General features: G+C 30.7%; 1 protein-coding gene across 2 annotated transcripts in view; it reads left to right on the forward strand.

Annotated features, from left to right (window-relative positions):
• The first annotated feature begins 4,877 nt into the window (after positions 1 to 4,877).
• LOC107455184 (BTB/POZ domain-containing protein KCTD3) overlaps positions 4,878 to 27,713 on the forward strand; it is a 51,145-nt gene continuing 28,309 nt past the window's right edge. The window contains exons 1-8 of one of the 2 annotated variants that reach the window (XM_043039774.3): positions 4,878 to 5,106; positions 14,635 to 14,688; positions 16,045 to 16,090; positions 18,695 to 18,768; positions 20,670 to 20,728; positions 24,442 to 24,522; positions 25,181 to 25,543; positions 27,031 to 27,127. In XM_043039774.3, coding sequence (XP_042895708.2) covers positions 5,051 to 5,106; positions 14,635 to 14,688; positions 16,045 to 16,090; positions 18,695 to 18,768; positions 20,670 to 20,728; positions 24,442 to 24,522; positions 25,181 to 25,543; positions 27,031 to 27,127 — 830 coding nt within the window. In that variant the 5' untranslated portion in view covers positions 4,878 to 5,050. Of the gene's footprint in view, positions 5,122 to 14,634; positions 14,689 to 16,044; positions 16,091 to 18,694; positions 18,769 to 20,669; positions 20,729 to 24,441; positions 24,523 to 25,180; positions 25,544 to 27,030; positions 27,128 to 27,713 lie in introns of both variants that reach the window. The other variant, XM_071183015.2, reaches the window with a different exon arrangement.

Below are 27,713 nucleotides of genomic sequence, written 5' to 3' on the forward strand. Positions count from 1 at the left end.
CCAATATAATTTAAAAAGTAATATTACTGATATATTTGCTATAAATCACATAACAGTATTTATTAGAAGAAATGAAATATTAATGTATATTCTCAGTAGTTTTAATTTGCTAAACCAAGTAGTTTTTCAAGTAATAATTGTCTCTTATGTGAACTGAGGAAAAATATAATTTCCAGCTTTATTTTCTCAATTGGTAATTTTTATTTTCCTAAATGTTAAGTATCAATGTAGTCGTTTTTATAATAATAGATTAGTACGCAATTGTATGTCAACACATTATTTATTACCTTAAACTGTCTGGAATTTATTATTAAAGGGCTGCGCTTGCGTAGAATTTACTATCGTGGAAATTCAGCTTTTTTGCCTTTTGGCTAATCTCATCCCTGGAAATAACTTCTAGTAAACATTTATTTTTTTAATATTAGTCGAAAACATTTTGAATTGTATTGGTATACAATTTTTTACATCATTTTAAATAATATTTTTTTATGTGGCGAAATTCAAACTTTGAGTGAAATCTGTCGAATAGCTTCTGAGTAATCAATGCATGCCTATAATTTTAAGATTCTTCAGAATGAAGATGTCAATGCACACAATGATTCGATTCTACCTTTCAGTTACCCGTGCATCATTACTCTTAAAACAATATTTTTAGATATGAGAACTCTAGTTTTACTTACAATCTATTATTAACCTCTTCGTCCCTGAATTGGTCAAAGATACTAGGAATTACATTTAATAATATCAAAAGATTCATTAATTTTTTTGCTGCAAGTAGAATAAATAAGAATAATAATGCAATAAGAATTTTTACTTATTTTCTTTGCTGCGGACATACTGCCATTAATTGACCAAATTTGATACACTGCTTCTATTCTTGTATGTTTTGTAATTAGAACGCCAGGTTACGACGTTAAAGAAAAAAGAAATATAGAGTGATGAAAATATGTGTTCTAATACTAGGACGCTAGAGCCGAAGAGTTTTACCTCTTCGGCTCTAACGTCCTAGTATTAGAACACATAGAGTGAGAAGAACAAACAACTTAAAAGAATAAATAAGAATTGTGACTTATTTTCTTTGCGGACATGCTGCCATTAACTAAGCAAATTCGATACGTTGCTTCTATTCTTGTATGCATTGTTATTAGAATGCTAGATTACGAAGTTAAAAATAAGGAATATTGAGTAATGAAAATATGTGTTCTAATACTAGGACGCTAGAGCTATGGTATGAGAAAAGTTAACAATTTTAAGAAGAATATGCGAATGAATGAAATGAAAGAATGCTTCATAGAAAATGTTAATGAAAAAAAAAAGTAATTATATCATTATTTTAAATACTTTTTCCTCTCTAGGAAAGAAATAATGGCTAGAAAGGAGAGGGCAATTTATTCAATGTAATGAGGTGCTATGCAGTACATTGTTAATGGTATTATTATTATTTTATTCTTTGCCTTGAAAGTTAAAGCAATGTTGTGATTACTTTAACTTGTTATAAATATTTTGTAGCAATATCCATTAATGTATGAACGTATCAATTTTTCTAATAAATGTATGAATATATCGTGTTTGTTCGAATGTTTCCGAGTTTGCTTCCTCAACGTATGAACAAATCTGTCTCATGACACTTCTGCATTCGTAAAATTTCAAAACACTACTTCTCGTAAGCAAAATCAAGAAGAATTTTTAAATAATAAAAATATATGTTACAGGAAATAATCGATACCTTGGAAAATTTCATTAAATGAATATTTCTTGCATTTTAAAAAAAAAGTATATAAAGGGAAATTTTGAAATATAAAACTAGAATGCATGATTTCTCAAAAATTATTTAATACATTTTACATGAATAATTTTTACAGAGCTTTATATTGACCTCTTTACTTAAATATTTTTTTCTACAAATATTTGAAATGATTAAAAACTAAATTTTATTTAATAAAAGAAAATTAAAAGCCTACGTATTCTTAAGACTAAAGGGGGGAAATTTTTTGTTTTCGATGTAATGTTCGAAATTAACTTAGAAATCCAAAAAAAATTGACCTGACGCCTGATACTAAGTTTTACGCCTAGTATTCACGAGAAGCAATCGAATTAACAGAAGCTGCAGGACATGAAATCATTTAACAATGCTTTCCTAACTTAAAAAAATAATTTTCCTTAACCTTAAAAAAATAATAAATCTAAATTTTTTCCATTTCGAAAAGCGCATTTACTTGAAAAATTTCTTTGTTACAATTTTTCTGTGTACTAGAAATACAGAGCTAAGTTAGGCACTTTCAATAGATCAAATACTAGATTTTCATTTCCTTAGCTTACATAATTCAAACAAATAAAACAAATTTTTAAAAAATTTCATTCAAAATTTTTTAGTTCTCAAGGGTGAGAGAGTTCACCTTCCAATGAGGCGATCCTGGTTCAAATCCCAACTATGGCTGGTCGATACGAATTCCGCATCCGAGTGCTGGCGTAAAATATCCTCAGTGGTAGACGGATCATGGGTTAGAGTTCCCTTGCCGTCAGGTTAACCGTGGGAGGTTCTCGTGGTCTTCCTCTCCGTGTAACGCAAATGTGGGTTAGTTCCATCAAAAAGTCATCCACGAAGGCAAGTTTCACCCAATACTTGATCCAGCCAGGAGTTCCCTTGTCTTCTGGATTGGGCTCAAAATTACAAAGCTACGGAGTTGAACATTAGTAGTAGTAGACCGAAAAAATTGGGTCGGCTTTTCAATGACGGTTATAAAATAAAATAATATTAAATAATTTGCTTAAAATAAATTATTCAAGCTATATGATTTAATGCATTTATAGTATAATAGTAAACAGGACTTCCATTACATATCCTTGACCTTGTTTCCACTATCTATAAATAAATGGAATAAGCTTAGATAAATAATAATAGTTAAATTTTTTCTCGTTTTAGCTTTCAAGGAATAATATGTTTCGTCCAAACAGATTTCAATTCTGGAAAAAACGAAATTTATTGAGTAGGTTTCTTGGACCAATGTCATTCTTATCCTCTTGTGACAAAATATATAGGAAAAATTGGTTTTTCACAGTTTCTGTAAAAATTATGTTAACCTTCTTTCCGCGTATTTATTTATTTAATTTTTTTTTTTTAAAGTTTGAAAATTGCATATTATTTATAGCATTTTTTTAAAAATCAGATGAGAATTCTAAAACTGACATGTCTTAGGAATCTTTTTTCAAATTTCAATTTTTAGTATTCGCTGTTTAACAAAATTAGGCATTTTACTAATAACAAGTTATCCTATAATAATATCTTAGGAATCGTGCTAAAGTAATGATTTTTTCAAAGTAAATTTTTTCAATATCTTTTTCTAAAGGAGCAACTTTCTTAAAATTAACTGTGTAATATATAAGTAAAGCGTCAAAATAAAATTGCTGTCCAAATTTAATTATTTAAAAAACAAATCAAATAGTTGTGGTTTTTTGAGTTGCCTTAATATGTATTTACTTTTTACAAGTCAAACAATAAAGTAAATAAATAAATAATTTGTTTGACGTTTTGCACTGAATAATTTTAACATATAGAGAATGTTTTTAAAATCTTATCAGAACCTCTAAGTATAAACTAGTTCTGTATATTATCAGGTAAAAAATCTACGTGGTAACATAAAGAAAGAGTAAAAGATATAATGAAATAATTATAGTTCGATAGTTCTGTGAATATTAGTTCCGTGAATCACACGAGGCCAGGTAATTGAAAATTTAATTTCACAATTATGTTAGGACGACATTTAAGATACTGGGATATTTTATGATGTTTAAAAAGTTTGGCTACATATTCGACAGCTTTTCATGTTCGATATTTTAATACTCCTTTGTAGAGACTTATAAAACATCAACTATTTAAGATAATCTATGTTGAAGTCACAAGAAAAAAAAATCAATAATTTATCTTTTTTTTTCGTAAAAAAACTTTAGGGGTCCGCTGGAGTGTCCCTCATTCCAGAATGCTAATAAAGTCCATTCTTTATCTCTTCAGAATCCAGCATTTAGTGATATCACAGATAGCAAAATAAGGTTTATTTTCACTCAGCAAAGAACTTCTAATTTAAACCTAAAAAGGTTTTTCATGTGGTTTATGTGATCCTTCACAATCTGTTCTATTCTTATTGGCGACGGTCTGGGAAACATCCCGGAGGATGATCCGAAGACATACCGTCATAATTTTGATTCTCTGCGGAGGGTGTGGCAGCCCCGCTTCGGTAGCTCGACGACCTGCACGCGAAGTCGAGCACTTTACGGCAGCACAGTTTAACGAGGACCAATACCGCACACCCTCGGTCCCTACGGTGATCTAAGTGGTCACCCACCCGCACACTGACCGTAGCCAGTGATGCTTAACTTCGGTGATCTGCTGGGAACCGTGTCTTAACGATCAGTCCATTGCGGGACCTATACTTTTTGAAAAAGCTTTAAAAATAATTTTTATGAAAGGTTTGAAACTGCAATATTTTTGCTTTATTGAAAAGTGATTTTTAGTACAAATATTTTCTTGAGTATAAAAAGAAAAATTCCGACAAGGTTACCGTAAGGTTTGATGCTTTCTGGGATCATAAACTTATCCTTCAATCCTCAGATCCCGAGGGTATGCGGTATTAGTTCTCGTTAAACTGCTCTACCGTAAAGTGCTCGACTTGGCTTGCAGGTCGTCAGGCTACCGGAGCGGGGGCGCCATCCCCTCTGCAGAGGATCAAAATTGTGATGGCATGTCTTCGGATCATCCTCAGGGATGTTTCCCAAACTGTCGTCAATAGCCCATTGTGCAGCTCTAGTACGACGTAACTGACTTCACTGCATTTTTCTGCTAGATATCTAGCCTCAACCATAATCTTCATGAACAGAAACACAGAGCTATAAACTGAACTAATGCATATAGCTCGTCGCACTTTTCTACAATGTAAATAGTTCAGATTTTTGGAAGTGAACTTAAAATTGTGAACTCTGAACTGATTAATCATAATGAGTAAATGTTATTTATGAGAAAAGATTTGTTTTGATATCCCCTGTATTTTTCTATATTATGTGTCATTACATGGTCCCTGGGGACATAATCAAACTTAACGTTGGCGGAACGAGGTGAAAAATATAATTGTATATTTTGTTGCAAAGAATTAATACATTTTGTATGAATTTATGACAATGTTTCGAATTTTTATAGTATTTAAATTATAACAACAAAAATTACTCATTTAAGTAATAATGACCTAGTTTTTTATAGTTTAAAGTACTTTATTCCTGCAATTATTTACAAGAAAATTTTAATAACTGGTCTTATTCTGAATGCTTAACTAGGTCAAGTCTGTGGAATTAATCGAAACCATAACATGATGAAATATTTACAAATTTTTAGGAAAAGTAAATATTCTAGGCGCCAAATTATTCACTGAATGTATTCAGGGGTCTGTCCAGACATTTTGTGAAAGGTCCTGTTTTTTTAAAATTGTGAAAAAATTACTCGTAATTTGTGAATATAAAATAAACGTTAAGTCACATTCTTTCAATCAGAGTCCTGCTTTTATGAATTTGTGCAAATAGGGTCCTGTTATTGCAAAAAAACTTTTTCAAGGAGTTTTTAAATTGTAAATAGATACAAGATTATGCTCAACACTGTAAAATTATAATAAAAAATAAATTTTCAGAAATAAACAGCAATTGCTTCTTTTAAATTAGAGATGCAACATACAAGTATTTGGTATTTAGCCTATCCTGCTGAACGCAAAATATTCATTTCGGACGAATAATGTAAGAAGCCTCTGCCGAAGACAAAACATAATTTGTTGCATCCATCTTTCTTTTTTTTCCCCTGGGAAGGAATTATTCGATTAACAAAACAATAATGAAGGTAAACAAATTTGTGAAGGGTCCGATTTTAAGGGAAATCATTATGTGAAGGATCTGTTTTTTTGAAAAGGTATTTTGCGAAGGATCCATTAAGGGACCCAAATTTCTTCTATTCAGACCCCTGGTATTGTAGTATTTTCTTTTGCTCTGTTGTTATGTTACTGTAGACAGAAAAATGAATTTATCATTTTTAGTTTCTTACAGGTCGCTGCCTAGACTTGGCGATTATTCTGCCGTAGATCAGGATACGGAAATCTCCCCCCACCAAGATTTGCGCTCTCTTCTGACGGATCTATTGCGGTGGCAATTTGAATTAACAGTATGATCCTACTGGGTTTGGCCGGGTGGATTACCTACTTGGTTAAAAATTTTAACCTTAACATTGAAGCAGCTTGCATTATCTTTTCATTTTTCAAAATAAAAAGTGGTTAATTGAAAAGTGCGATTTTTGACATGAGGACATAAAACCGCTAATTGTAAAAAACTAGTCAACCCTGACTGAAACATTGTCAGTTGAAAAGCTATTTACCTAATTTAAGCAAGGTCCATTATAGCAATTACAGCTTTCTTATCATTTAGAATGATATTAAGTAAATAATAATAGTTTGAAATAAATTAAAAACCAAAATTCGAACACATTGAAAAATAGCCACTGATTAATGTTATTGATTAAAAGTAATTTGAAGTTTGATTAATTATTACTGATCTGATGATATTTATTAATACTTTGAGAAATTTGTTTGGAATTTTAATGGTAGCTAGCCCTGTGGCAGAATTTTTTTGAGCTATCTGTGACTAAACTCTCTAGCACTAACACCTTTTTGCAAGATACTTTTAATACTAACAAACATATGTGTTATTAATTTAAAACAACAAATACGCTGTGTTTACAACAAAACAAAAAAAACTATATTTTTCTTAATTGAGCATGTAATAATTTTTTATTCTAATATTATGGGTGATATTCTCACATTTTGTTAGGGGGAAAACACACAGATTATTTACTTCTTCGACATTACAATAATTATTAAATACAGCGTAATGTCCCATATCCGGACGTCCCTTTTCCGGAAGGGTCGATTTCCCGGACACTTTTTAACAATCAAAATAAACAAACATTTCTTCATCTTCCCTTCTCCTTAAAGAAAAAAAAAAAACGAAGTCTTTTGACTGGTTTTTCCCCTTCTCAGCTTCTAGAGATCTATGCATTGAAACCATAAATCAACAGAAAAGAGAACAGAAGATCTACTAAGACCATGACACTCCTCCTCTGGAATGCAGGAAAGGGGAGGGGATTTGTTTTCAAAAGAGCACAACTGAGTCCCCTTCCTCCCCCTTCTTCCCTATGCAACTGGTTAGTAAAAGAGGCATATCCTGGAACCTTTTTATTTGAGTGTCAGGGGAAGAAGAAATACTGTGAAAAAGGGTTAACACAGCAAATGTTAAAGTGGAGGGGGAATCCCCTTTAGTCACACAAGAAAAAATAAAGAGAACCCAATCAGCATGCCACGCCTTTATGCTTGATTGATAGCCAATGATGGGAGAGAAAATAAGAATTTGTCACTACCCCGCCCTCAACTTGAATGACAAGTGAGGAAATGAATTTTTCTTCTCCACCTACCCACCTTAATGAATGACGGTAATTTTCCCTTCTTGCTTGAATCGTTCTAGTTCAAAATGGTGGAGAGAGCAATTAATATTTTCATAACTGAATATTTTATATTTATTTTTAAAATAGCAATAAATTTTTTTTTTTTAATATTTTGTTTATGATTGATTAGATATCATTCTAATACTAAAACATTATTGCCCGAAAAATAATGTTTATTCAGATCATTTTAAGCTTTGTTTACCTCGGAGGTCAATTATACGGAAAAATCAAATATATGGACTTTGGGAAGTCCCGCCGATTCCGGATATGCGACTTTCCACTGTATATTGAAATCCGTAGTAGTAATTGTCAAAAAAAAAAAAAAGATAGACGTCGAAATTATTAGCAATACGTTTAATAGATTACGATGATTAATAGCAATTACTTCTAAAAATTCGATAGAATTATTGCCTTAAAAAATAAAATGCACGATTCGAATTTTCCATATTGTTTGCAATATGTCTCGATGTTTAAAAACCACATGAAAATCAATATCACTAACTTCTAAAAATACAATCAAAACGTTACATCGATTTACAATACTATTGGTGTAAATTGAGCGTGTCAAAAAATAATTATTTAAATGCGAGATTCAAATATTACAAGTAAATTTCAATAAAAAGAAGAGTAAAATTGTTTATTTTTCAAAAGAAAAATCTTTCTGCAGGAACTCTGTTAAGTTCTGCGACAATGTCGCTGCGATTATGTCACGGGGGTATCTTTTTAATAAAAAATTTCCAAAATCGAATATTGTCTACTTTGGTCCAGACTAAAGAAGCCCACATTGTCTTAACTACATTTTTATGTGTTTTTTTCCCCCTTATTTCTTATGAACTTTGAATCAGGGAGATTAAAGGACATCTTTACACTTTACCTCACTAATATAAGCTTTGACATAGGTACCACTCTTCAGTTCTCAGGACTGAAATCGGTCCTGAGAAAAAGTCGGTGGTCTAAAATTTATCCTCCAATTAATATCTATTTTCAATTTGTTTTTTAGATAATTTTCAGAAAATAATTTTTCTTTTTTTATCTTAAAAAATTAAAAAAATATTTCATGTGATAAGTGAATGAAAGAGTTGATTATTACTTTTTTCATAATTATTGCTGTATCCCCTTGCAAATGTCCTCATGATAGAATTGCAGCAACATTGTCTCAGAACGCTACAGATCCAGGTAGCAGAATCGTGGCGACATTGTGGCAGAACATTACTGAGTTCCAGGGTTCGTGATTTTTTTAAAAAAAATCAAAAGAATCAGATTTTTTTGATTTAAATCGGATTTTTTTGATTTAAATCAGATTTTTTTGATTTTTATTCATATACACTGTGAGAACTTTAATTTATGATTAAAAAAATTATAAATGTTTAATCAAATTAACTTAATATTAAAACTATATTGTAACAATATTTTAGAAGCTCTAACTAAAATAATTTTTCATTATAAAACATGGCTTTGAATGCAAAGCAACCATTTTGAAACAAATGCATGATTAAAATTTAAAGACTAGATGAAATAGAGAATTTAAAGAATACTTCAGGGGTGTGTCTGGGTTTTTCTGAGAGGTAACTATTTTGTGAAAATAAAAAATTACATTAAAAAATCAACACAAATATAGTAAAAATATGGATTTATCGTTTCTTACGAGACACAAAAATAAAATTTTAAGAAAAAGTATTTTGTGTGATTATTCTATCATTTTTCCTAAAGTTGAATTTGCAAAGGTACCGTTAAACGTAGTAAATTTGGCTTGGACAGACCCCTGTATTTTAACTATTAAAACGAAGTTTCAGTTAACAAATCACAACTTTAATTTAAAATTGCGATTTCTCTTTTTTTTCTCTTGATTTTTAAAATAACAAAATAAATGTAGCAGACTGTGTTTATAAATGTAGTCATTCATCTTCATCAAAAAATAAATAAATATTTAATCTATATATTTTTATATTAAAATATTCATTTTTAATTCTATGTCAAAATAGATAAGATAAGCTTAAAAAAAATTGGAAAATCTATGTACTCATTGGAATTTTTTTTCACAAAATTTCTTTATAGAAAATCAGATAATGTCAAAGATACTGTAAACCAGTGTTTCCCAACGTGGGGCCCACGCCCCACTGGGGGGCAATTTGATTGTTAATGGGGGCAATTCGAAAATGGACTCGACACGAGCTTAACCCTTTTGCTCCGGACCATTTAAATGCAATGCTAGATTTCGGTGCCAAAATTGAAAGAAAAAATCAAATTCTTAAATAATTGCATCCAATAAATACAGTACAGAACCCGTTATCCGGAATTCAGAAAACCGGAAAACCAAAAAACCGGAACGAAATTCGATAAATTTCCCCCCCATTTTTAAAAAAAAATTTTTTTTTCCTCATAAGATTTTAGGATTTTTCTTTCTTTTTTGAAAGATTACCATCATTTTGGAAATAATCATTAGTGTATTACTTCATCGTTTTTTCCTCTTCTTGAGATTATTTCCAAATTTTTTTTTTTAGTTGGGTTTAACAATAAAAAAACGGCTTTTTGTAGCGATTCAGAAAACCGGAAAAATCAGTTATCCGGAATAGCGATGGTCCCGATCGTTCCGGATAATCGGTTCCCTACTGTATTATAAATTCTTTTGACGAGACCAGAATATCAACTGGGTTTTTGGCATCATCAAGGTAACCTACCTGCAGCAGACTTCGCGCGGACTTTCAAACTTTAAAGAAAAATTTTGAAAAGAGGACAACAGTAAAGTCTCTATTTACTGCTCACACTTCAACTCATAATCGTATTCTTGAGGCTAGTTATCAAATTTTTTTTTCATCGCTAAATCTGAAAAAAATCATACTACAGGAGAGAATTTAATAAAACCGTCAATATCAGCATCTCTTAAAACGATTCTTGAAAAAGATGCAAAAGCTATGCCACTCAGTAACAATACTGTTAGTAGAAGATTAGACGAAATGAGTGAAGATATTAAAAACAACATGCTGAAAACAAGAAAATTCTCAGTGCAAATGAATGAATCAATTTTGATAAACAGTGTGGCAGTATTGATAACTTACGTAAAAAATATTGATAAAGGGCATTTTGCTGAACAAATGTTGTTCTGTAAAAGATTAGAAAGCACCATGACCTCCAACGATATATATATAAAATAAGCTAAAAAAGTATATAAATGTCAATAATATACCAATAAATACATAACATCTTGTGCTGCAGATGGTGCTCCTGAGAAAAATGGCCGCTTAAAATTGATGAAAGGTGAGAATCCAGGAATGATTCTCGTGCATTGTGTTATTCATAGGGAAAACTTGGTAGCTAGAAACATCTTGCCTGTTCTAAATGAAGTACTATATTCAGTAATAAAGTGCATCAATGATATTAAAGCTAATGCCAAATGTGAGCTTCTCCTCAAGCTATTTTGTGAGGAACAAAATGCAGACCATGTTAGACTTTTACTTCACACTGAAGTAAGATAGCTCTCTAAAGGGAACTGCTTTAAAAGATTTATGGAACTTCTTGATATTCTTAGTGATTTTTTAAGCGACAAACCAAAAATGAAGTATCTGTTAACAGTCGATGATAAAGCATTTGTGAGTTATTCACTCGATATCTTTGAAAAACAAAATATATTAAATAAGCAACTTCAAGGAACAAATAAAACTCTTGTTGATGCAAAAGCGAAGATATTTGGTTTCATTACCCTTATTGAGTTATGTCAGATATATATTAACAACATTGGCACCAAAAATGTGAAGTAAATAATACCACTTTACTTGTTATTGTCGATCATCTGAAAATTCTATCGGCTGATTTAAAAGAAAGATTCTCTGATTTAAAACAAATTGATTTTCCAACATGGATGATGCAGCCTAAGTAAGTGGATTTGTCTGATATATCAAATATGCAGTATCAAGAGGAACTCGCAAAAATGCAAAATGATGAGTCAGTTAAAACTTTATTTAATATAAAGGGAGTGATGGCATGGCTTTGTGAGGAAATCAAATACCCAAATTCAACTAAATGTCCAAGAAAACTATTGCTACTGTTTCCATCTTCATATTTAGATGAATTTGGATTTAGTGCTGTAAATGATTTACTGCTAAAAAAAGAAATCGTCTGGATATAGCACAACGGGGATACTTGAAACGGAAGCTAACCAAATTGGAACCTAACATAAAATCTCTGTGCAGCAAGGATCTTACTAAATTAAAATATTAAATTATTATAGAAAAATCTTTATTAAAACTATTTGAATTTTAATTTTTCATTATAAGTTTTGAAAATTTATTTACTGTGTTTCGTTAACAATTTCCTAGTGATTTCTTTCTAAAACCTATCATTTAAGTTTCTTAAGTGAACAATTAAATTTTTTAATATTAAAAATTATGTATATGTTACATAGGGGGACATAAGAATTTTAAAATGGCTTAGGTGGGGCATGGCACAAAAAAGGTTGGGAAACACTGCTGTAAACACATTATGAAAAAAAAATACCAGTTAATAACCCAACCCTACTGCATCAAATAGACTTTGAAAGGGAAGAATGACACTATATTAGGAAAAAAACATCTGAATTCATCTGCCCTTTTTTTTCTTTCTGTTTTTGGCATATTAGGGTAATTTTTTTTTTAATAGAACCTGAAGCTTCAGAAATATGCATTTTCCACTAATAAAATATGATGTAGATTTTAATTCACGCTTTTTCATTCAAAAGGTAGAATTTTAATTAACATTATTTGTATTATTTTTTGAAAAAAATTCATGTTTATTAATTACTTTCTACAGCTATGCAAGTCTATATTAAGACAGCATTAAATGTTTACTTTAATCTGTACTTTCAGTCTCAAGAATCAAAACATTTTTAAAAATGTAATTTCAAATGTGTTGGAATTTAACACACACCAAGAAAGTAATTTCGTTAACTAAAATTAATTACTGCAGCAATTTATTTAAATTAAATTTTAATACTAAGAAAAGAAAATAATAAAAGTATCAAAAATTTAAAACACTGTTTTTTGACTTCTAAAATCAATATATATAGATAAAAAAACATTAGTTGATTTAAATCAATGATTTTTTAAAAAAATCATTTGATTTAAATCATGATTTAAATCGTGATTTTAATCAAGCTGATTTAAATCAACGAACCCTGCTGAGTTCTTGCAGAAAGATCTTTTATTTGGAAAGCAAAAAAGTTTGGTTTTTTTGATCTGCAGAATTCTTTGAAATACCTTTCGAGCATATCGGAGGTGCAAGAAGAACTTTTTGTTGAGAATAAAAAAATTACACAATGATTGTCTAGTTAGAGTTTCAGATTGGTATTATAAAATGTAATTTCTAAATCGCAAAAATTTTTAAAAAGTTAACTATACAAGTATTTTTTTTTTAGAACGGGAGAGTATATATTAGAAGTATTCTTTTAGATGTAGATTTAAAAAAATTCTTGCATTTATAATTAAAAAAATATATATACTGTTTTATTCTATACATGAAGGCTTTTATTTGTAAACAGAAAGTGCTTCTGTTGCTTTAAATTAGTAACATATATATTTGCTACTATTGAAAATGCATTTCAGAAAGGTTATAATACTAGAGAGAATTATCGCAGAAAGCTTGAAAAAATTCTGCCATAGGGCTACAGATTTCTTGCAGAAAGAAAGATATTTCTTTTGAAAAGTAAAACAAAATTAAATTTATTTCTGCAGAAATTTACATATAATATTTGAATCATGCATTTAGACAATCACTTTTTGATGTGTTCAATTTACGCTGATAGTATCGTAAATAGATTTGATTGTATGTACTGCAGTTATTGATATTCATTTTCACATGGATTTTAAATATCCTGATCAAACAATATGTAAAATTTGAATCGTGCATTTGAGTATTTACTTTTTAAGGCAATAATTCTATCGAATGTTTGGCAGTTATTGCGATTGTTTTCTCCATAGTTTCTAAATCCCATATTTTTATACAATATTATTTATTACAACAACCTAATCTCGAAATGAAAATACGGATTTCAGGAGTCCGATTTGCGTGATTCAGTCGATCTTTTTTTAACCAATTACTACTACAGGTTTCGTGATTTTTAATTATTTTTTTATTGTGATGATTATTTACAAAATGTGAAGAAAGAAATAATTTGTGTGTCTACCTGCCAAACAAAACGTGAAAATATCACCCGTAATATTAAAATAAAAAATTATTACTTGTTCAATTTAAAAAAATCATATAGTTTCTTTTGTGTAAACACAGCACTTTTGTAATTTTTTATCTGGTTTGTAAAAAAACCACCTACCCAGTAAAACCTGGGCAGGTTTTACTAGGCAAAACCCACTCTGAAAATCCCAGTAAAACCCACCCTAAAGTGGGTTAATCTAAAATTGATTTCTTTTTTATTCTCTGTTATATTAAAGAGCTATTCTATTGAAATATATATGCAGCAGCATGCGAGAAACTAAAAAAAAATAATAATAAATAAAACATCACAGAAAGGAACCAGCTCGAAAGGTATAACTCATAGCCACCCCTGGGCAAACATTTTTTTTTTTTTTAAAATGGAAGTTTAAAATCCATTCGGCACCTTGGCTATTGTAGTTAATGTGACAGATCACAATACGAAAATATTCCAGAGTAGATGAATAAAAGGTGCTGTATTTTGAAGTGTACAGCAAAATTTCAAAAAGGAGAAGAATTTTATTTATTTATTATTATTATTTTTTTGTAAGTTGGATGATAAGTTTGCCTATGTTTATCTACATATTTACTTAGTTTATTTTTATTTTTCTCCGTAAATAAATAAAAATGTATTCTGTTTAATATTGCATACTTTGACAGCAAAAAAAAATTTATTCCCTAGAAAATATTTGGCTCAATAGTTGATGGCTAATAATTTTTAGCTTGTTATAAAATACAATTTTTGTACCTTTAATATTCCTATTTTGACAGCTTCTTTAAAAATAGTTATAATGACAGACTTCTTACAATATATATTCTTACAATATATTTGTATTGGTTATATTTAGCTTTTACTGTATTTTTTATATTATGCTCATGCTTCATCATGTCATTGTAGTAATATGGTAGTTAATTATGTTTCTTTATATGTGCAGATTTGCAACATCTCGCCAAACTTTAACATGGGTGCCAGATTCTTTTTTTACCAGGTAAGAATAATTTTTATATAAGAAATCTCAAAATTTAGTAAAGTTAACTTTTAAAATTAGAAATTTATTTTTTATTGTTAAAATTTTGTTTTGCTGTTTTACTAGTTTTGAAGAGAAGAAAGTGTCTTCACTCATTAAAAAGAGAAAAAAAAGTAGGATATTACCTAAAATTTTTTTTTTAATACAGTACGAAGTCCCATATTCGAATGTCCGTTTACCTGCCTATTTTCCATACACTTTTTAACAATCAAAATAAACAAAACCCTTTTCCTTTTAAGAAAAATTGTTTTTTTTTTTACACTTGCGATTTAAAAAAAAAAAAAAAGGTCCGCTAATTCGCACTTTACTTTATGGTTTTTTCGACACTTGTGATTTTTGTCTGATTTTAATCCGATTTGCGCTACAATAGGGGGAAAAATATAGTTATCACAGAAACGAAATTTGGCAGTTCACTACAGTGCTATAAAAGTCTTATATTTTTTTCCCTTCTCACATTGATGCGTAAAAGGATTATTCAGAATCAATTCAAAATCAGAGTGTGCAAAAATTTAACATTTTCAAAAAAACTGCGGATTCAAGATTATATTGTCCCAAACAAAGCGGGTCCTTAAGTGATTCTTCAAAAGTGCAATTCGGAATTCGCGGAACGTAATAATATTTTAAAAAAATGAAATTTAAATTTTTAAAATTGTGGTTAAATTTTAAACTGTCGAAAATTAGATTGTCAAAACCATGTGAACAATAAAATCTTTACAAATGTAGTGCATCAAAAAGTAATACTAAATAAATGTGCGATTTGAAGTTCCCCGTGTACGATAATTAAAGAACTATGAAAATAGGTAGCAATAATTTTCAAATTGTAAATACATGTGGTATTTCAAATGAATCGTCAATAATGAAATGAAAAATATGCGATTCAAAGTTTGCCAAACGAAATAGTATCGTATTAAAATATTGAAATTTTAAAAACTGAGTGAAAATCCATTTTTATAACTACCGGAAAAAACAGTCTACAAAACCTCACGAATTAACTGTGGCATTAATATTACTGGGAATTCATAATATCCCAATAAGAGTTTTAAGGAAATGTCCAATTATGTATAAATAAAAAGAAACTCTCATATATTGTATATGAATATAAACTAAAGTAAAACAATTGGTTGAAACATTACTGATATCTTTCCAGCGCTTATGTTTGATTGGCCCCTAAGGCTTTCATTACACTATCGTCCTATACACTATCGTCCTTTTATACACTATCGTCCTTTACTGGGTAGAAATGTCTAGATTTAAATATGAAAAAAAATGTTTGTAATGAAGATTTTAATGTTGATAATTAAATTTTTATTAATTAAGCATGCTGAGCGGAAGGATATCAACATTAAAGGATGAAACTGGAGCCGTAAGTTTATTTATTTATTCCTTGCTTTTATTTTCTATCATTTTAGATTTAGAAAAAAGTAGACTATGTTATTTAGTGCATTTGTTCTTTCTAATGAGCTTTTTCCTACTGTGTTTTTGTATCAGAATTTGTTTACCATTTAATATCTTTATTTTTAGTACATCCTCGATTTAATTTTAGTTTATATTTTGATTCACTTCTACCCAGTGGCAGAATTTTTTTCTGGCTTTCCTCTCTAATACTGATATCTTTCTCCAAGACACTTATAAAAATAACAAATATACATGTTACTAATTTAAAGTAACAAAAGCGTCAATGTCAAAAAAAATTAGAATTAAATAAAAAAATTTTTTTTTATTGAATATGTAATATTTTTTTTTACTCTAATATTATGGGCCATATTCCCGCATTTTGTAAGGGAATAACACACTATTTTCTTTTTCACATTTTGTAATTCATCCCATTAAAAAAATAATAAAATCACGTAATCCTTAGCAGTAGTTACTACTGAAAAAAAAAAAAAGATCGATGATGAAATCACACAAATCGGACTCTTCAAAAAGGGGTTACTAAAATGCGTGTTTTCATTTCGGAATTCAGTTGTTTTAATAAATAATATTGCATTTGAAATATTGGATTGTAAAAGCTATGTGTAAATCAATAGTAATAACAGCATAAATATTTCTACAGAAAAGAAAACCAAATTTTTTACTTCATTATTTCTTATTTTTCATTATTCTCAAATGAAAATAGAAAAATCACAAGCATATTTTTCCACTCCGATATGCGTGAGTAAGGAATCTTTGAATATAATTCTGAAGAAAAGATAAAATCTTTCGGAAATTTCTGCAGAAAAGAAAAGTAAAATTTTTTTATTTCCCAAAGGAAATTCTTTTTGCAAGAATTCTGTAACGTTCTGAGACAATGTCGCCGTGTCACCACGATTCTGCCACGGGTCTTCTCTATGAATCATGGTGCGTAGCGTTTTTAAGAAGTGCTTAAAGGTGCTTATTTTCGATTTTCGTTTTTTAAAAGCCCTTGAAGGTACTTTTTTTGTTGGGCGTTTTTAAAAAGTGTTTCTTTTTCCCTTTTCGAAAATGAGATTTTTTTCTTTACCGTGTCAATTTTCGCCACATATTTTTCAAAAGTGTGCTTTTCACATTGTTCTATTCAACGGCTGCACAATTCATTCAACCACAATTTATTTCAGCTTACCGTCGGTCCATAGCGTATGAAAGCGCCCAACATTTTACATGTTTAATGAAATACTTCTGAGTTCGCATGTGCGTATAGTGAGCTGGGTTCAGGGAGATTCTTGCACTCTCATGTGCAACTCTGCTGCATTTTGCAAGATATTCTCAATTTCAAGCTTCCTTTTCCACCCTTTGAAATCGAACCGAAAAATCTCTCGATCATTTTTTAATGGCTAGTATAATCAAGGAAAGAGTTCTTAGTCAAAAACTAGTTATTTTATCATGATCATATAAAGTCTTTAAAAATTATTTTGCATTGTGTTAATGTATACTATATAATGCTTAAAAATATTTTTTGAATGCTTAAAAAGTACTTAAAAGGTGCTTATTTTTTGTTGAAAGATTTGGCTACTCACCCTATGTATATAAAAGCGAAAGTCTGTATGTTTGTTACAAATGACTCGAGAAGAAGAGTCCTGATTAGGATCTTGTATTTTTCTACAGTTTGCAAAGTTTTGTATGTAAATTATAGTTACAGATTAAATTTTCCTTAATATGTTTTGAAGGTCTTCACTGATATGCTTTGCAATTTGTGTTAAAGTTTGCTCATATTTTTTGGATCATTCAGGGATATTTTTTATCCCTCTATGCTGAGTTGTTCTTATGCAGTACCGAAAAAACGTATTCTCCCAATGTTCTAAAGTGAACTGTTAAGGTAACAACCTTTTTACAAAATGTTGGGTGTTGTAAAAAGTCATTAGGTTTTTTTTTCTTCTAAATTTTTCAAAGTTATGTATTTACAGCAATTTTAATCAACGATATACTTTCCTTTTTGTTTGACAACCTTATGCCATTGTTTGGTGAGCTTTATAACTATCATTGTAGAAGGTATTTACAAAAAGCTGAGCAAGGTGCTGATTAAAAGCCTCACCTGAATTTAACATTATTTCACACAAGAGGTTTTGAAGAGAGCAAAATAGGTGGAAATCTGACAGCACAGTCTGACAAGTAAGGTGGGTAGGGTAACACATCCCATCTTAAAGATCTTTGATTTTTTCATGTTGAATTTCAGGAATAGAAATACTGATATTCACTTAAAAAGTAACTTAAAAGTATCAAAATATTTTAATGCTGAGTGTCCCTTCATCAGTCAGCCTGTTCTGCAAGTAGCCCTTCAATCTGAAAAGTTGTGCACACTTCTAGTTTAACAAGTAGTTCAAATTTGCCAAAGTTAAAAAGTTTTATAAAAAGCTGTCACAAATATTGAATTTATTGATTTTAGCAATTTTTTGTGATTTCAGGTCTTGAACATTTCATAACTTTTGTGTAGTAGTATTATATAAAAAGTATGCTTTTTATGTGAAATAAATTATCTTGTGTTTTATGTACTGAAAAACGTTTTCTTTTTTAGATTTTTATTGATCGAGATCCGAAGTTGTTTCACATTATTCTAAATTTTATGAGGACAAAAGACATTGACTTGAAGTAAGTTCTTATTTTCTTTTTTAAATTCTCATTAAAAATTTTTTTTAATATTTTTCCTTGAATGTTCTGTGTAGCAATGGTATATTAATTAAAAATATTAAAATTAATATTTAGAATTTAATAATATTAAAGAAAAGTTCCTTTAGTGAATAAAATTTTAAGACATGGTCGAATTAAAAAGAAATATTAAAGTTAAATATAATAGTAAATTATTAAATTGAAATACAGTACAGAACCCGTTATCCGGAAATCAGAAAACCGGAAAACCAAAAAACCGGAACGAAATTCGATAGATTTTCGCGCCATTTTTAAAAAGAAAATTTTTCTTCCTCATAAGATTTTAGGATTTTTTTTTTCTTTTTTGAAAGATATTTACCTTACCATCATTTTGGAAGTAATAATTAGTGTATTCCTTCATCGTTTTTTCTTCTTTTTAAGATTATTTCCAAAAAAACATTTTTTTTTCGGTAGGGTTTAACAATAAACGAACGGCTTTTTGTAGCGATTCAGAAAACCGGAAAAATCAGTTATCCGGAATAGCGATGGTCCCGATCGTTCCGGATAATCGGTTCCCTACTGTATATAAATCGATCTTTTGTGCATCCCTAAAAGAACTTATATGTATAAATGACAAAATTTTTTTTTTTTGTAAATCCCCGTGACAGAATCACGGCAACATTGTCGCAGAACGTTACAAAGTTCTTGCAGAAAGATTTTCTTTTGGAAAGCAAAAAAAAAAAAAATTACCAGAAATTTTAGCGAGATTTATTTATACATAGATTTTATAACGTTTTTATTAGCACTATTTTTATATTACAGTGCAACCTCGAAAATCCGTACTGATGGGGGGTTTGGAAGGTCCGGATTTCCGAAATGTCTGGATTTTAGATACCTTACTTAAATTGATAGAATTATCGAAGTTTCGAATTCGCCAGGCCGATTTTGCAATTAAACACGCGTGTGTAAACCTCCAATATCAATTTTAACAACTTGACATAAATATACGCTTTAAATAATAAATAAGAGACAATGAAACTTTCGTCATTTCCCCCCGTAATTGATCGCCTAGATAATATAATATTAGCAATTGAAACTAAAAATATATGCTTAAAACGCGAACTGAATTTCAACTTATAACTGAAACAGATGCTTCTAGACTAGACTGTACCAGCTGATACTAATCGTTTTTTTGTTGGGGCATGAAGGAACTTCTCCCCAACTCAGATGCTTCAAGGTCAAGAAATAACCAGTTTTCTTTCTCCACAAGGGGGAAAAACAAAGTGGTAGAAGAATTCCTCCTCCTGCATGCCTTATCTATGGAAGAATATAGAGGGAAGTCCCCTCTATATTCTTTGTTATCTGTACAGAGATGATAAGAATGACTGGAATTTCTTCATAAGCTATGAGCTTTCATTCACTCCCCACCCCTACCTCTTCATCTACTGCTTCATTGTTGAAGAGTTGTGGTTTTGCTCTCTTACATGTAAATTTTTATTGTAAGCATTTTTGTTTTACTTTGGAATATTTTTTCTGACAAACTGGACGTAAGAGTCCGAATTTTAGAGATTTTCGGATTTTCGAGGTCGTACTATATTAACGTTTTTATTTTATTAACGTTAACGCTATTTTTTCTGTAAGCAATCCCTTTTGCGGATTTATATTCACTTTTTCCCCTTTTACGGATGTTCATATTATTATCTTTGTCAGGCGGTGGTATGCCAGTTTGTTTATAGTTCATAGATCTTATAACGTTTTTATTAACACTATTTTTATATTATTGACGTTTTTATTTTATTAACGTTAGCGCTATTTTTTCTGTAAGTAATACTGATATTCTTTTAATGTTTATGTATTCGTTTAATGTTCATTGTTTTAAATATTCTGTTTAATTTTTCTTTTAGCAATATTGATATTACCATTTTAAGGCATGAAGCAGAATTTTATGGAATATCTCCTCTTGGTAAGTTAAAGCTTTATATCAAAATATTGTATGGCAGTTTTGATTTTACATGCAATGAATTATGTGTGTGAATAAAATGTTTAATCTTTTACATTATTATATAGGGTGAAATTAACCGTTGCATACCTGCCAAGTCTCCTATTTTTTAACGAAAACTCTTGTATTTTATGGCGATTTCCTGTTTACCTGTATATTCTCAAATTTCTCCGTATTTGTTGAAGACATTAAAAAAAAAAAAAAATTATAATAAAATATCCACTTATGGCAGAAATACTTCTCTTATTCCTGAACAGATGGTACTAATGCCAGTACTGAAGTATGTTGAGTGCTAATTGTTTAGGTCGAGCCATGATGGCTCAGGAGATAGATTGTTTGCCTTCAAATGAGGTAAACCCCGATTCGAATCCCAGCTATGATTGGTCGATATGCATTCCGCGTCTGTCTTGCACCGACCACAGTGCTGACGTAAAATATCCTCAGGGGTAGACGGATCACAGGTAAGAGTTCCCTTGTCATCAGGCTAACTGTGGGAGGTTAAATTTTTGTGGTTTTCCTCTCCATGTAACTCAAATGTGGGTTAGTTCCATCAAAAGCCCTCCACGAAGGCAAATTTCTCCCTATACTTGATCCAGGAGTTCCCTTATCTTCTGGATTGGGTTCAAAACTACAAGGCTACGAAGTTGGACATCAGTAGTCGTAAACCCAAAATTGGGTCGGTTAGTGATATCTACATTATTTTATTTATCCATTGTTGTCAGGTATGTTGTCACTGACTATAGGTTACCTAAATATATGAAATAGAGATTAAAAATTGCTTAGAAGGTTATTTTATATTGTTTCCTAATTTAAATTTGGTTATCAAAAGTTTCGTTCATGTTATTTATTTTAAATTCATGACCGGTATTTAAAAGTAATCAAAATAATAGAATCTCATTAGTATGATTGTAACTAGTTCAAATTTATTTTGTTGCAAATAAATTTTGTAACTGTAATAAACATAAATTTTATGTTGCAGTATTGGTTCAATAACTCAAATCTTAAATTTTGGTAGTTGTGAATGTTATACACAATGTTTAAATTTTATATAAACCTAACTGAAGTGGTCAAGAAAATTTTATTTTTATTTTAGAAATGAACCTTGTAGTGTTTACCATATTTTAAAAAATACAGTTGGCCAGAAACAAAAGTTCCTGATTTTGCCCTGTACATTGCAAGTTTAGAAAAAATAAAAAATATTACATAGTAAAATGTAATTTGCCAAAACTAAGATCATCATAGGTTTAATTTGTTTTTTAAATTTATATTTTCATTTTTTTTATTCTAGTATTCTGTTGTATAATACTTAAAATTATTTGTATGATTCACTGTTCATGAAAATTATGTTAAAAAAAACGACAACAAAGAAATCAAATTTTTCTGACTTAATTTAAATTGATTTGATTTTTTTACATTTACTAATCAAAACTCTGATAAAATATATAAGTAATGCTTAATATTATGTAAAAACAATAATATTAAGCATTACATTATGACTAGAACACTTAATATTTCTTACTAAAATGGTTAAATTCAATTAAATAAATTAATCACCAAACTAAAAAAATCATAGTTATTTTAATTCAACTCTTTTGTGACGGGAGTTGCAAATGTGTGCTTTATGCTAAGGCAAGAATGTCTTTTATGTGAGCACCTGTCGACGGCTGGTGATTTTTTTGCTGTTAAGACTAAACCCCTGAAATCATCAAAATGTGAATGTTACTCTTTAATAATGTACTGTAAAATGGATAAACGACGTATATTGCATTGTTTTTTTTTATTTCCTTGAGTTTTCTACATATTTGTGTGTATGAAGTGACAGATTTTCACACCATGTATAATTTTAACCATGTTTTATATGTTTACACAAATTTTTGCTCAATTTCTGCTGCTTTGAGTTCAGTTAAACATTTTCGACACTTCAACATAGTAACGGTAAAAACAAAAGAATTTGACGTCTACGAGTTCTGACTATCAATAGAAAACTGGACTGCGAACCCAAATACATAACACTAGTAAAAATAAAACTCCCCCACTTACTATAATGAAATACTATCTTGAATTATGCTATTCAAAAATATTTCTTTCCTCTCATGTCTATATAATCATAAACCAAGTTCATGTTAGTCATGTATCTCTCATCGCAAGTAAAAGGTTAAATCTGGATCTGTCTAAAATACTATGGACATATAGTGCCATCTTGTGTCATAAATTTTTCTTTTTAAATTATGCCAGAACATTATCACAAATATGTAACAGCTGGAAGTGAACAATAAATCGCTCTAGCACTCTTTGAGATGAGAGCGTTTCCTACTGGCATAATAGTCGGCGTGAAAGGGTTCAACTCAATACTCTCATGAATTTTTACAGACATAGACGCCATTTGACTGTTAAATTACAAATGAAGAATTAGAGCCTCTATGGCTCAGGGGATAGAGCGCTCGCCTTCCAATGAGTTGAACCAGGTTCGAATGAGAACAATGTCTGATAGATACGAATTCCTCATCCGGCTGTCACCGATCACAGTACTGACGTAAAAGATCCTCAGTAGTAGACGGATCATGGGTTAAAGTCCCGTTATCGTCAGGATAACCATGAGTTCTCGTCTTCTTCTAACGCAAATGCGGGTTAGAAAGTCTTCCACGAAGGCAAACTTCTCCCAATACTTGATCCATACCATTATAGGAGTTGCCTTGTCTTCTTGATTGGGTTCAAAATTACAAGGCTGCGAAGTTGATCATTAGTAGTCTTAGACCCAAAATTGGGTTGGCTGTTCAACAATGGTTATAAAATATAAAAATAAAATAAAATGAATTAATGTAAATCAGGAGACATAAAAAAAAATCTAAGTGTTATGCTTTCTTTTTTTTTGTAGTCCCGTCGTGGACTGATCGTTAAGACACGGTTCCCAGCAGATCACCAAGTCAAGCATCATTGGCTGCGGTCAGTGTGCGGGTGGGTGACCACTTGGATCAGTCTGCGTAGGGACCGAGGGTGTGCGGTATTGGTCCTCGTTAAACTGTGCTACTGTAAAGTGCTCGACTTCACGTGCAGGTCATCGGGCTACCGAAGCGGGGGTGCCATCCCCTCTGCAGAGGATCAAAATTGTGATGGCATGTCTTCTGATCAATCTCAGGGATGTTTCCCAGACAGTCGCCAATAGCCCATTGCGCAGCTCTAGTGCGACGTAAATGAACAGACAAACAAACATATCCTTTTTTTTGTAATTTGGTTATGTTTGATCTGATTTTTTTCCCTCTCTTTCTTTTTTTTAAAAAAATTAAAAACCTTTTTACTGTGAGCAGTGGAATGATTTCTAATTTTCAGTGTTACTTTTAGTTGCCAGTGAAACTAGAAACTAGGGATGCCAACTAGTTACGCTTTGTGGGAAAACTTCTTCTTATAGTAGCGAAGTTTATATTTTAATGTATGACTCTTTGTTCAGTAAATTTTCTTTAAATTTTTTTTCACCATTACATATTAATGTTTCAGAAGGTCATATAAAATGCTACTATGTACTACTACCTTCAGTGTGAAGTTTTTAAAATGTCAGTAAAATTCTGAAAGCTTTGGTTTTTAATTTTCTTCCTCTCTGTAAAATATTTTGGAAGAAGCATGACCGTTGGCAGCCCTGATTTTGTTAAGTCATTTTAACTATATATGATGTTATTTTTCAGTGAAACGGCTCATACTTTGTGAAGATTTAAACCGGTCTTCCTGCGGAGATGTGTTATTTCATGGATATTTACCTCCAGCTAGTATGTGATCTAGAGTTTTTTTACTTTTCTTGGAAAAGAAATTTAAATGTCTATTTTCATTATTATTTTATACTAAATGTTGTTGTCATAAATTTTCTGTTAAGCCCTGAATTTATTTCTAAATATAAGAGGGATATAGTTGTTGTAAAATGTTTTTTTTTTTTAAATTTTTCATTTCAAATGCCCACCTGTGTTAACATTTCATCAATTCAGGCATTTACAGGGCATATTTGTTGGCCACTCTTTCAGGGGCACCATATTAGGTGAGCCAACGTTGCTCCCACAGTAAGGACAGATAGTACAGAGAATGAAAGAACATCTATGCCTTGTCCGGGGGTTCGAATCCAGAACCTCGCCGATGCAAGGTCAGTTCCCTGACCCCTTGTAAAAATGTAATGTAGTGTAAAAATGGAAATGTGCCTTGTTGTGTGTAAAATGTAATTATATACATTTATAAACTTGTATCAGTGTTAATTTCTGTTATTCTTTAAGAACTTTTTTTTGAAAGCTGTTTGTTCTAACCAAACACCTCTGCTTGCCACTGTTCGCATCCAACCCCTTCGTGTGTATACAATGTTGTTCTATTAATTCATTATTAAATCTGTTTTTTAAATACTTTATTTCATTATTACAACAACAAAAAATTCGTTGTTTCCAGCTGCTCCTTCATATGATGGCATTCCAAAAAGTGGAGAGCTTAAAGAATCTACACATTCAAGAACAGAAAACAGTAGTCAACCAAATTCAACGAATAGTAGTAATGTAGCTGCTGCCGATTCAAGGCCAGGACTAGTATTTCGAATCATGCCCGACCACCAAAGAACTGCTTCAGTATCGGCAATCCGACCACCCGATGCCTGGCCTCCACATTCTTCATTGTCACGTAGCTCGTCGGACATTCGAAATATCGGTAGAGGACATTCTAGGGCCTCGTCTTTAGACATGAGACATTCCAGAAACTCTTCAGCAGATTTAAGCAAAGCATTTAAAAATGACATTGGATACTTGTTTAACAGTTCAGGTACGATTCATGCCTATAATTCTATTTTTGTTTCTTGCATTAGAAGCACTTCCTCAGTTACATAGTCAAAAATAGTCGAACTTCGTTAACCCAAAATTCTTAGGACTATCATAATTCTTTATGTTAACCAGATTTCATCTTATCTGATACATGAAGAAAACAATTTATTATGTACTATTAGTTCATATTATGTATCAAACAAATTAAAATAAGCTTACAAATTTATAAATCGGAACTTTATTTTAACTATTTTATTTATTTGCCCATCTCCTACTTCTAGCGAAGGTGGATAATAGAAATAGCATTCCTCAAAATGAATGATTGGCATTTTATTCACATGCTTCTTATCTGTGTTGTGTCCAGTTTACTTTTATGTTAAGCGATATTCAGCTTGAAAATTTCATGTTAAACATGTAAAATAAAGTAGTAATTGATTGCTGACACACAGGATCAAGCATGTGTTTAATGTAACGCAATATTTCACTTTAAGCAATTTCGCATTAATGGTGTTTGACTGTATCAAGTTCTTATATTCAGTTACTTATATTCTAGACATGTTATTTAAGAACACTGGAAAAAGTTACTCCCTAATATTGTTTTGCAATTTTCAGCACTCATTTTGTATTTATTCTTCTAATATTATTTGTTGATTATATATTTCTTAGTTTGTGTATGAAAAGGCTGATCACTGGGTGCCACGACTGGGATTCAAACCTGAGCCACCTCATTGGGAGGTGAACACTGAATCCGCTGAGCTACAGTAGCTCTACAATTAGATACCTACGGGGGACGTGACGCGTGGATATATTGTGACATTTGTTTGCACCTCATTTCAGCAGCCAGTCAGATTTGACACACATGTTTGGTGTCGGTTGTAGGTATCCAATTAAATCTGATCCGAAAATTTTATTCAGTGTGATAATAAACCAAGCCTAACAACTGTAAACATTGATATGCCATGCACAGCTATGTGATTTCAGCAGTCCTCTTCTTCCCAAATTGCAATATGCAATTACTAAACAACGTTAAAAAAAATGTTTTTGGTTTTGAGCATTTAATTTTGAATGATAAAATCAAAAATGTTATTAGTAGCAAAATAAACTGTTTGTTTTTAACTTGAATGGCATGTATAGTTTGTCTACGGTAAGAACTCCCCCTGCCACAAAGTCTGAGGCTGTCTTCTGCTATGGAAACAAGAATAGCACATTTCAGGAAGGGAAGCTTCTCTTCACTCTAGGGCTGACATAGGCCGAAGAATTTAACCTTTTCTTTCTCTCTCCAACCAGATCGAGCCAAAACGTAAACAATAACCCTGCACCCCTACTTGAAATAGTTATACCTCGTTACCATGGATCCAGATGAATGACATGGGGAGTTCTTACTTTAGACAAACTATATGTTATGAGTTAAAGCAATGTCAGGTTGAAAAATAAAGAGTAACAAGTATTGAAATGTGTATCTCGAATTTATTTATTTTTCTATTTTAGGTTCTTGCAATTGGACAGACCCCCTTCGTGTACGAATAGTTAAAGGGCACCATAACTGGATTGCCGTGGCTTATGCTCACTTTGTTAGCTGTTATAGGTAATTGACCAGCAGAGTTTACTGCTATAAATTGTTTACTCATTGTATTCTTATTAGTCAGACATTTTTGAGGTTAAAGTCATTAGTCAGAGTTGCCACTCCACTGGGAAAAATGCTAGGAATTTTGAGTTTTTCTTTAGAAACTAGGAAAGTACAAGGAATTTTGTTTCTTATTTCTGTCTTTTAAAAAATGGTAACCACACAAAATCTATAGGATATTCAAGGATGATATTTCAGCTATATTAACACTAGGTTTACGGACGTTTCTTATATACCTATCTCTACGGACACACGTCAATTTGACGTATGAAAGAATTGTGATTCTTAATTTAATAAATTCAATTTAGTAGATTTTCATCCACCACTATTTCTAAATAATTCGTAGGCCTATATAATTCACCACTCAGGGATGAGATTCTTTCGCGGATTTCCGCTTTTTTCAGATTTTTCCACTTTTCCCGCTAATTTCCGCTGAAATTTTTTTTTGCACAAGTTAAAATATTTTATGAAGAATTTAATTTTCCGCGGAGCGAAATTATTGAAGTCCTTATTCCTCCCTCTGAAGTTTCTCTAAAAATCATTTCCT

Source organism: Parasteatoda tepidariorum, chromosome 7 (assembly GCF_982258835.1).
Source record: "Parasteatoda tepidariorum strain Cologne lab strain chromosome 7, Ptep-v5.0, whole genome shotgun sequence".
Lineage (NCBI taxonomy): Eukaryota > Metazoa > Arthropoda > Arachnida > Araneae > Theridiidae > Parasteatoda > Parasteatoda tepidariorum.